General features: G+C 43.4%; 1 protein-coding gene across 1 annotated transcript; it reads right to left on the bottom strand.

The window, feature by feature from the left end:
• On the bottom strand, positions 1–11306 carry COX5A (cytochrome c oxidase subunit 5A). Its single transcript, XM_083183651.1, has 5 exons — positions 11090–11306; positions 6067–6183; positions 4474–4595; positions 1505–1627; positions 1–187 (listed from the first exon to the last, which is right to left on the bottom strand). Exons 1-4 carry the CDS (start codon positions 11178–11180, stop codon positions 1514–1516), a joined length of 444 nt encoding a protein of 147 aa, XP_083039777.1. The 5' UTR covers positions 11181–11306; the 3' UTR covers positions 1–187; positions 1505–1513.
• Between the last annotated feature and the right edge of the window lie 880 nt (positions 11307–12186).

Below are 12186 nucleotides of genomic sequence, written 5' to 3'. Positions count from 1 at the left end.
TCAGAGTAAACAATATCCCTTTATTAGGTCCGACATAATATTACACACATTTGGACTCAATAAAAGAACAGATTGTTGCATTGTTTTTCAAATAAAGGTAATAGGTTAAGAACTTTGTATTCCTAGATGGCTGTGTACAATCAAGTAGCATTGTTGATAAAACATTTGGAACATTTGGATGGATAACCTGTTGAAAAAAAAAAAAGAGAAAACTGTTTGTTTTTTTGCTTTAAGAAAAGACAAGACTCAGGAAAACTACTTGCTAACAAAGGCATGAGCAAAAGTACTATACCAAGGTATTATAAATCAGTATTGCTAAAGCCAAGAGGTGCAATTTAACAGCTTTTAGAAGCTTATGTTTAAGAGTCATGGGCTCCTATTTAATCAGGTCATGTATAGATATATTGTGCATTTTCACCAGTTGGAAAAAAAAAATCTGGTATTGGATGGGTGAAAAGAACTATTGGCCATTTGCTCCAAAATGCCAGAAAACTGACAAAACGGTCATTCATACAAATATGGTTTGACCAATTGTCTTTCAGTGTTTATGAGCAAATTATCAATTGTCATTTGCACCCTTACTGTAGGTTACAATATTTACATCAACAAACATTTGTTAACTAAACTTATTTACCTTAATAAAATGTAGTAGGACAGCTTTAATACCAACATTGCTATAATCTTTAAATGATTAAAAGATATGTACAGTTTTAGGTAACCAGTGTCACAGAACGGTTACGTGTGCATCATTATATATTGAGTCCGATGATTAGGTCTACAATGTACCACAACATACATAGTTACATAGTAGGTAAGGCTGAAAAAAAGACTTGCGTCCATCTAGTTCAACCTGGTATAGATATCCATTGCTGATTTGGTAGGTTCTGGTATTTTACAGACAACTTATATTACTTATTTGTACCCATGGATGTTTTTCTCCAGTAAATGTTTGTCCAACTTTGCCTTGAACGCATTTAATGAGCCAGCCGTTACCACCTCTCTGGGAAGAGAGTTCCAGAGTTTGACTGTTCTGACCGTAAAGAAATTCTTTCTACTAGCTGAATTAAATCTTTTTTCTTCTAATCTATACTCATGCCCTCGCGTCCTAGATTCCTTTCTAGTAGAAAAGATGGTGTGTGACAGTTCCTTATATTGGCCCTTGATATACTTGTACATGTTGAGCATGTCCCCCCTTAAACGTCTCTTTTCTAATGTAAATAGTCCCAAATTGCTTAATCTCTCCCCGTAGCTTAAATTCTCCATTCCCCTAATAAGCTTTGTTGCTCGCCTATGGACTTTTTCTAATTCTATGATGTCTTTTTTATAGTGTGGGGCCCAGAACTGCACTCCGTACTCTAGGTGAGGTCTCACCAATGCTTTATATAGTGGCATAATTACCCTCGAGTTCCTAGTTTCCATTCCCCTCTTAATACATGCCAGAATTTTGTTGGCCTTTTTACAATTATACAATAAGCTACAAGCTGAGAAAGCACACTATATTCACCTGTAATGCTCATGCTTTATCCAAGCCCAGTTCTTCTGGGGTGGAGATACCCAGCTCATCTAAAGTCGGTCTCAACTCCTGAATGACATAGGGATAGATTTCCTTATAAGGTCCAGCTTTATCCTGAAAAATAAGAGTTAACTAGATTAAAAACAAAAATCTGTTGAGTTTGAATTCTAGTCAATCTAAAATTAAGTCAATGGAATCTATGATATGTAGGGATACATTTACTAAGATGGGCTGTTTCTAAAGGCCACCAATCAGAACGTGCCAAATAAGTAGATTCATATTGGTTACCCATAGCAACATCCCATATTCAGTAGAACTCTCATCACAGTACATTTACCCAGTAGTGCGCACCAAGAATGCTATGGGTTATGTCACACCACTTGTTGCAGTATCACGTTTTGGGCCATCGAGTAGAAGAGTGTACTGAATTTTCATAATGGGCGTGTCGGTTATTTCAAAATTAAAATGGCCCTTGGGACTTGTCTTAAGCCACTGTAGTTGTTCAAATAAGGACAGGGTAGGTTTGTCTATGTGTCCATTCTTTATAATCATATTTCAGACCTGGGAACGGACCGGATGCAATCTTACTGCTTCTAAAGGGAAAATGTATACCTTACAGCACTTTCAATGCTCTTCCTCATTTCCTGTTATCTGCCCCATGCTCACACCCACCAACTATGAATAACCCCAATTAAAACAATAGGGCAGATGTATTAAGCCTTAACAAGAGATAAATGCAAGGGTGATGGAGAGATAAACATCCAGCCAATCACATCCTAACTGACTTTTTCAAACACAGGCTGTAACATGGCAGTTAGCAGGTGATTGGCTGGACAATTATCTCTTGTTAAAGCTTAATACATCTGCCCCAATGTGACTTAAGTTATTCCCTTATGACTATTCAAAAACACCTGTGAACTGGAGACGTCCAAGAATGGAGGAACAGATTTGGTACTTGTTTCCTAGAAGGGCGCCCACGATTTTGATCTTAGGTATCGCAAGGAAAAAAATTGCGTCGGTCGCTTCGCATGCGGACAAAAAAAAAAAAAAAAATCGCATGCGATGCGACCGACGCGATTACCGCGATTTTACATAGGGAACAATGTTAATGGCCCAATTGACCCGATTTCACATAGGGAACAATGTTAAATGGCCCACAGGCCCCAAATACCCACCCTGAAGTGTGAAATGCCCCCCCCCCCCAATTGTTAACGCCACCCCACGATCAACCCGAAGCGTGGCGAGCACAGCGGTACGCGTCCTCTGACCTTTTAATACCCCCACTATCCACGTCGGCGTGGAGTTAAGAATAGAAAGTGTGGCAAGCCACACGAGGGGACACGGATTCCCTTATTTAACATTGTTCCCTATGTAAAATCGGTAATCGCGTCGGTCGCATCACATGCGATTTTTGGGCCGCATGCGATGCGACCGACGCGATTTACATTTTACCATGCATTTCTATGTAAAATCGCGGCCATCGCATGCCATTATAATGGCATGCGATGCCCGCCCTTCTAGGAAACACACACAGATTTCACATCATAGCTTTTATAAACTCAGAAGCCCCTTTACTTGAAGGAATGTGCAGACCTAGTCAACCTGTGGCTCCAAGTCACAGTATACGCTCCAACAGATCAGCTGTTAAAGTCGGATGGGACTTACAGTTTCACACAGCTGGAGTGTCACAAAATATCCATGCCTACCTTACTGGCTTTTGTATTGCCAAACAATAGCCATTACTGCAGAAATACAAATCGTTAATTTTGCCCACCATGGTACTTACACATTTGGGGCACCCAATCATGCTATACTACAGAAAGCATATGGGTTATTATAATGCCCAAGTCTTCCCCATCCTGGCAGTAATCAACATCTCAACGTATGCAGTCAGTTGTCTATTTTTATACTTTGTATGCAATGTTGAGCTATGATCCCATTTTTCATGTATCATTAAAAAAACAAAGCAGCAACCAAATTATTTTAAAATGAAGACTTTTCAAAACCTGATGGATAAGGGGTGTGGTTCAACGGATCTTCAGTAAAAAGTCAGTCAATAGGTCGACACTAGTTTGTAGGTTATTCTGTGGCTTTGACCATAGTTTAGCCAGATTAGTGGAAACGTGCACCCTACACTTGTCCACACACACACACACACACACACACACACTATGCTACAAATTTTGTAGCCCTGCATGTGGACCAAATGCTGGAGCAAATAAAATTGTAAATTGACAATTTGTCACATGGGCTCTGTAACAAGGCCACAACATTTTGCCTTAATCTTTATTTTTGCTGACTTTACACCTTTTCTGAGCTGTGACAAAAAGGCATCGTTAAATCAGAGGCTAATATGTTAGCAGCCAATTGCATAGACCCCATTTGTCTGGCCACAATTTTTAGTGTTGCAGAGAAGAAAAAAAAAATACGGAATTAAACATGGCCCATTGGATATACCCCATGGAATCCTCCTTTATGATTTGGGAAGGTGAGTGAATGGCAATTTCCCAACATTAGAAATAATAGTAAGATTCTTACAGGGTCACAAACTTCTATTCAACCCTTGGAAACCAGTGGTTGATTGGGCGCTAATATACCAATAATGATAACTGAACAATGAATTTTATAATATTTTATATATTAGTAAGCAGCAGTTCTCTAATTTGTACGGACGTCTGAGTCCAATCTAGAGCCAGGTTTAACCCCGAGCCTGGAATTCACACAGGTAGTGCCATTTCCCAGAGGGAAAGGAAAACTGCGCTAATAGGTATTTTCTATTTTCTTACAGTATGAGTATGTACATTAACTCATGGTGTAAGAAAAGAGAAAATACCTATTAGCACAGTTTTCCTTTCCCTCAGGGAAATAGCAGTGTCACAAACTTCCCAAACTGAATTTACCAGCTGTAGCTAATCAGTCAGCACAGACCAGTAAGAAGCTGGGAATGCTGGCAGACTCACCCTTACTGCTTCCAAAATACGAACGCTACTGGCATAGTCATTTAACCTTCTGCAGGCACGCAAAGCTGCATCAATGATTTTTGGCTCCGGAACTAAATCATAACCAATGAGCGTGTTCACACCTGGTGTATAGAAAAGAGACAAGTATACAAAATAACTGCATAAAAGGTGACAGTGAGATCTCTTATCTATCTAAAAAAAAAACACATATTAGGCTCACATGCATTGGGTCGACCACAGGTGGTCAAAATGGCTTATGTTGACACAAAATAGGTCAACATGTCTAAGGTCGACAGGGTTGGAAGGTCGACAATGGCAAGGTCAACAAAAGCTTATCAGGGTTTTTGTCCTGAATGTCAACATGCACACTGTCAAAGCGTACCCCTGCACTCCCCATGCTTTGGGCACTATTCTATTTTTCCTTCATGACCTAGTATGTGGTAGGGCATGAAATACCACCTGTCGGCACATGTCAACTAACAAAAAAAAGTGAAAACCTCATGCCGACCTTCCAACTCTGTTGACCTTAGCCATGTCAACCTATTTCATTTGTCGACCTAAGCCAGTGGTTGACCCAATGAATGTCGATCGAACAACCATATACCATCAAAAACTTAAGTGTGATCTGCTGCTTTAAACATACATTTTGTTAGCAGCCAATTTAAATGCATGAAAAAAATGTTGTATTACAGCTTTTATAACAATTGTAAAAAAGTAAAACTGGAGACAACATGGCTCATAATACCTCAGTGCATTTGAATAAAAATCAAATGCACATCAAAAACTTAGCACCCTTCGACGCAGATTCGACCCCAAATGCGCATTCACGTATAGTGGAAATCGAAAAGAAAAAATAGTCTTGCCAAGCAAGACTATATAGTAGAAATCAAAAAGTGTAACAAATCTAAACAGAATGCCAGATCTAAAGATGCGTACAAATGGTTAGATCTTGTATTCGATATGCCGTTCGAAGTCTACTATAGTCTTGCCTGGCAAAACAATTGTTCTTTTCGATTTCCACTATATGTGAACGCACATTGGGATCGAATTTGCATCAAATTCTGCTAAAAGCATTCAATTTCTATTTAATATTGCTTCAATAAGCAAAATTGAATAGAAAAATAGTGCATATTTCACCGTGTGTATCCTCTATAACCGCGTGTACACATATCTTTAAAAAAGTTTATTTTAGAATCTAGACATACAGGTTGTGTATACTTTATCAAAACATCCATTATCCAAAATATTCTGAAAACCAAAGTTTCCAGAATGTAATTTTTATCTGCAACTGGCCCCACTGCGGACATCTGCAACTGGCAACATGATATATAACTGCCACTAAATAGGTGCAAATAAAATATATTTGTGTGTATGTCATGTGTTTGATGTGCTTATCCAACATAAATGCAGAATAATCAGTTATCCAAAATGCTTCTGGTCCCAAGCATTTTGGATAAGGAATACTTAACCTGTATTTGTTTGATCATCTGTAATGGATTCTCAGGTGCAGTAGATGTTACTGTAGTACAGTAAAGAAAAACAACTCTTAATCAGGGAGAGTTTCTCTGAATACTCCTCCCGTTTAGTTTTTACCTTTTCTCAGCTCCCAGGCATCGATGTCTGGCTTATTGAAATATGTGACCCAGCGAGCATCAAACTCTTCATCTGATTCATGTTTGGCTTGAGAATAGCAGCGAGCTGCTACTGCAACTGTGGGGAAATGGGCATTGTTTAGGGTAAGAACATCAAAGCCATTTATCACATTTATATAGTTTGCAATGTCACTCCGACAGTATTGGGGAACTTTATAGACACATTTTTGTAATTCACAGCAAACATGAAACATGGGTATTCTGTCCGAGAGATAAGTTCTGAAACAATTGATAACCCCACATTGTCTACCACAAGAGAAAAAAACAAAACATTCCTTGCCCCAACCCTCCCCTATCTATGACCTTGACCCAAGTCAGACTATCACTCGTCTCAGGCTAAGTGACCTCTACTTGCAGAGATGTCAAGCAGTGGAACAGAGAAGCATCGCAGCCACCACAGCCACTTCACTACGGTTTGTGGAGTGGAGAACATGCAGTATTTGGTCTGGATTGACCAAACATGACTTTGATAACCATGAAGTCATATCACTGCATTGCCGTTTAAAGGTCTTGACCCAAGCCATGTCTGAAATACTGGAAGTGCCTATTACTGCCCGTGCCTATTACTGCCCTTGCTAGAACACGTTAGCATTGACTGGCTGCATGGCTACAAAAGACACCTCCATTTAATTCAGAAGTCACAGGATTGCTGCATCTAATCCCAGGATTAGATCCTAAACTTTTAAAGGGCTAACTACAAACTATGGGGGCAATTCAGATCTGATTGCATGGCCGTGAATTCGCAGCAGCCATCATTCAGTTAAGCTACCTCCCCACTAGAGTGACATCCTACCTTGCAAATTAATGTGCTTTCTGTGCCATCTGCAAATGGATGTGTAATGCTACACATTTATTCGCAGCATATGTGGTCACAAAATGGTTCCACTAGCATTACATTTAGGTCGCCTCTATCTTATGGCCTTCTCAGTCACAAGATCGTAACCAAAAGGTAAGATTTATGGGGTAATCTGGAGTGTTTTACAATAGGTTTAATCTGGTATTAGTTAGTAACCTTGTTGGTGCTGCATCTCTCCTACACAATGACACTGGCAGACTTAATAGCATTATTATGTACACTTTCTTATATAACGCAGCATATTCCATTGCACTTCACAACTGCAAACAGTGAAAAACTATCTATAGCATGGCAGCCACACCAGATTGCAAGACAGCCCTGATGGGATGTAATTAGATATGAGGGGTTGAAATTCAACCTGATATCTCAATCACTTTTGATCAGAACCTGCGGTCACCAAACATTACAATTTGCTTACACAATCATAAGCAAGGTACCAAACTGTCTCAGTTGATTGCTGATGTATGAGGGCAACATCAGAGTGAGTTAACATTGGGGTATATTTGTTAGTGCTTGGAGAGAGATTTTAGAAGCTGCCATCTCTATTCAGTTCTGGACAAGGCCCTGATTCTGATTGACTCACAAAGTTTTCAAGGAATTGCGAGCCAACTAATGACCCCCCCGCCTACCATTGAATTTTCCCGCAGCCTGCGAATGGATGTTTTGCACAAACATCCATTCGCAGGCTTCCGAAATAATTTGATGGTCACTGACCATCGAATGATTTCTGAATCGCTCACTAATCTAACTCACTGTGGTGACCTAGAGTAGGGACACCCTGCTCCGTGAATTGCTGACATCCAGTGACATCAGCTGCCCGCCCCCGGAAGGTAGGAAGCCGCCCCCCATCGCATGGGGACACCCTGCACTTTCGTGGGTATGCCGTGGAAACGCTGCGCATTCGCCACCAACACACCCACCCCCACTGCGAGCGCCTCGGAGACTATGCAAGACTCTGAGGGCGCCCACAGAGGAGAGCTGCACATGCGCATATTTGTATTTGCGCGGATCCTCAACATCGGACGTTGCAAATTCGCAACATAGCGTACCAACCAGAATGAGGGCCTAAGAGCGTTGATGCAGTGAACAGATAGTGGATAAGGCACAAGATCAGGGTTTGGTGATGTGTTGCCGTGGAGAGCAACATGCCATAAACCTGGTACATGTCAGTTACCTGAAATGCTGGCCCCCTCTGCCCATTCTCATTGCAGACGTATTTGCACATAGATCAAATACATGCACAGATCATTCCAACAAGGCCACGCATCTGTTTCAGGCATGCTCCTTAAACATACGCAAGTGATACCGCTTTTATCATGTCAGGAGTTATGTCTTATACATGGTGCTGGCTCAAAATGTTCTGTGTGTATGGGCCTCTAAGGCTGGACAACTGAGCTGAAAGCAACTCAGTTTTGGTGTTTGTGCTGCTTTCAGCTCAAAAGCCTCCCCGTGTTGGTATTACCAAACAGAGGAGCGACGGGGTGGACAGCTTTCTATAGCATCCTGCTATGGAAAGTCGCCCACCTCCAGGGAAAATTGCTCAAAAGGGCAAAAAAAAAAAAAAAAATCGCTCAGCTTGTAAGCACGGAGCGATTTTCAGCCCAGTGATTTTCCCTATCATCGTTGTCCATACATACCGGCCAAAATCACCCAGTGTGTATGGACCTTAATAGCCCTTTTACACCAAAGCCTCGACCCAGGTTATTGCTGCTCCACTCTGGGCAAGGACTTGGTGTAAGAGGGGTAAAAAAATAACGGACGTCCTGTTCCCCGGGTGTACGACCCTACAAATGTTCAGAGTCGGACACAGGGCTCCTCCGGAGTCAGGGGCTGTGTAAATGGGTAGGCCGGGTCATCCGACCTGTGGACCTATTTCCACCAATAGGGGAGCCCCAACCTCTGGACCACAGCACAGGGGCCGCGTACAGCCTCTGCTGCTGTCTGCACTGCAGAGGCTGGGAGGAGGTGAATGGATGCCTGTGTGCAGGACGAAGGCTGGGGGCGCACGGAGGCTAGACATACAAAAAAAAAAAAAAAAAAAATTTATTATATTTTTTATTTACCAGTTGTTTATGTAGCGCACATTTTGCAGCGCTTTACAGAGAATCGTTGAACATTGACATCAGTCCCTGCCCAGTGGATTCATTCTAGGGAGCCAATTAACCTATTGGTATATCTTTGGATTGTAGGAGGAAATCTGAGTACTGGAGGAAACCCACATAAGCATGGGGAGCATATAAAAACTCCACATAGGGCCATGGTGGGAATCAAACCCATTACCTCAGTGCATTGGGGCAGTAATGCTTACTATTACACCATCCGTGCTGCCCACATATGAATACACACCTTTTTCTATTAGACTTATTTTTTTATCATGGTGTATTCTGCTTTATTGTATTGCATTATGATTGGTGTTTCTGTATAACAACTGTGGACCCCTTGTGGTGACCTATAAATAAAGGATGATAATTACATAAGGATTTAGGAGGATAACTTTCTAATAATAAGATAACAAATTTCATATTGAATACATAAAAAGGTGAAAGCAAATGTAATATCTATAGTTTAAAAGGCAATACATTTGTTTAAATTGAATCAGTAATAAAGAATTTAAAATGCTCACTGAATGCCTGGTTTATCTATGCTCTGCATTGCAGATCCAATATGGTTTCTGCACAGTCAAAGTTATTACTAATCCTTTAGAACAGGCCATGAAAAAGATCCCATTATAACCACATAGCAAATCTATAAAAGAGCTATAATGAGCCACTGCACATACTGTACTTCATGCTCCCCGGAAGAGGAAGAAAGCTTATCACACAGGCTCTCCTTCACAATATACACACTACAAGTGACCTTGCTTCAGCAATTCAAATACCGCCCCATCAGCTGCTTTCATAAACTCACGTCCGACTGCTTACACGTTGCAGTGCATCACATAGGAAACATGTTTGTGCTAATCAATGTGACAGCCCAATCACTGACACTGCAGGGACATTTATGCAAAAATGAATGACCGGTCAAGAATGCAAAATCAAGCCATGGTCAAGAAAAAATAAAAGCGCTCAACTCCCCCAAACTTCCAGACAACTGAATTAGACAATGTGTACTAGTAGGACTAAAATAAGCATGTGCATTTTACAGAAGTAAAAAACAAATGCATGCCTATAAAGATTATACTGCCAGAGGGAATAATGTTATTTATGTTGAATGACACATGCTAATTACAGACGCCTTATATGAGGCATATGACAGGACCACACAGCTAACATGGATGGCACATTACAATAAGACAACCTGGATTGGAAAAAGAAGAGCTAAACGAAAGCATTATTATACCGAAGAGTGTGGCTATGGTACTGCGGCCATATACACTGCAATAATCGTGCAGCACCACAGCCCACAAGGAAAGGAGAAATGGTGACAGCACAGCTGTTCGAGTGCCAGCACACACTACACGAGTTATGCAGACGATGGACGAGTACATCCGACAGATTTTAATATGCGACTACCGTTTTCAGCCTGTCATTCAGTACCATGCAATCAACGGCAGGCTGCAGGCCAGTCATTCAGCCGGCAGGTCTGCCTGATTGTCGTACATTGCATGCGGCCAGGCAGAAGAACTGAAGCCGCCTCATCATCAGCCATAGAGAACTGACGTGCAGCTACCAGTGCACTGTGCTACTGCAGGAATGAGGGAAGACACAACTGTCACCAATATCCTCTCAAATTGACACGGGTGTATGATGGATCAGCCCGTCCACTACCTGTGCCGTGGGGTCACTCAAAAACAATCCCCACCCACCACTCCCCCTCTCCAGCACCCATTAGGCCCCGTGCGCAGCCTGTGCCGGGTCATCACAAGGACATTGCCTGCATGCTGGGACATACCAAGAGCAGCGGGTGGCCAGCACAGGGTCACCGGGAACATCCACGATTGAACCACCCTACCCCCTTTCCACGTTCCTGTATCCAGGTGTGCACCCAAAACCCCATAAGCATAACCCAGGCTCCCACTGTCCCCTTACTCTCAGCGCGCTCCCCTGACCCTATGCTACCACCACCGCCTCAAGGACACACTGGTCGGTGCACAGGCAGAGCGTCTCACCTGGGGCGCAGACTGCTTGTGTCTGCGGGCGACAGCGGGGCAGGCTCCGGAGGCCAGAGGACACACAGCGCCGGAGAGCGGCTCCCAACATGGCGGCAACTGAGCGGTGTGAGGAGACGGAGGATGAGACAGAGAGCCCTGGCCGGAAGGAAAAGACACGCACACCGTACACGCTCGCGTAACCAGACGCCGGCGCAGAGAGCGCGGACACACAAGGGTAAAAGGGGGCGGGGAGTTTCTGCCATAAAGCGGAACGTGTACAAACAGTCACCTCTGAACATGAGGCAGAAATGTCGCCATCTGCTGGTGAGCTGGTACAGTACAGGCCGGTTTTTCTCACTCTCAGTCGTTTATCTGTGACTGTACAGGTGGCCATACATCAGAAAGACCGGTCTATACCTTCCAACATGACCCTCTCCAGGAGGGATACAATGCTCTTTGCCTGGACTTCCCTCTTAACTTATGATTACCATCACCGTGATTAACAGGTACAAGAAAGTTGTATCAACACAGATGACGGCAATCATAAATTAACCCCTTCAGTGGCAATCCCGAGAATTTTCCGGGCTGTGCCTCAGTGCCCAGTCTGTCAAGCCCGGAAAATTCTCGGGATTGCCACTGTTTGGAGCCGGGCAGCGCTGCTGAGTTCACTCACTGATCTCAGGCAGCTTTGCACTGCCCAGCTCCCTCCCCTCTGCGGCGCCGCCTCCTCCCCCCTCCCCTCCGGGTTTCTTATTGAAGTCCCCGGCGCCGGCTTATGAGAAGCCGGCTGCTGGGGACAGAGACGCGGCACGGGGGGCAGCCGCTGATTGACAGTGCAGCGGTGCTGCCCGGACCCAGGGAGGTAGTGGTGTTTTTTGGGTGCCGTACGGGGTGCCGTACGGGGTCCCGACGCCGACAGTCATTAACCCAACGTCGGGATCCCGACTGTTAAAACACAGACGGCCGGGTTCCTGACGGCCGTCGTCTATTCTCCTTCGTGGGAGGCCTCGACCCGTGGCGAGCGTAGCGAGTCACCGTGCCCGCAGCATGGCGAGTGCAGCGAGCCCACAAGGGGCTTTATTGTATTGGCCACGTTGTCTGAGTCCGGCCAGTCG

The sequence above is a fragment of the Crinia signifera genome, chromosome 4, assembly GCF_055691185.1.
Source record: "Crinia signifera chromosome 4, ASM5569118v1, whole genome shotgun sequence".
NCBI lineage: Eukaryota > Metazoa > Chordata > Amphibia > Anura > Myobatrachidae > Crinia > Crinia signifera.
Note: the sequence above shows the minus strand (reverse complement) of the source record. Positions and strands in the feature narration are given on the sequence as shown.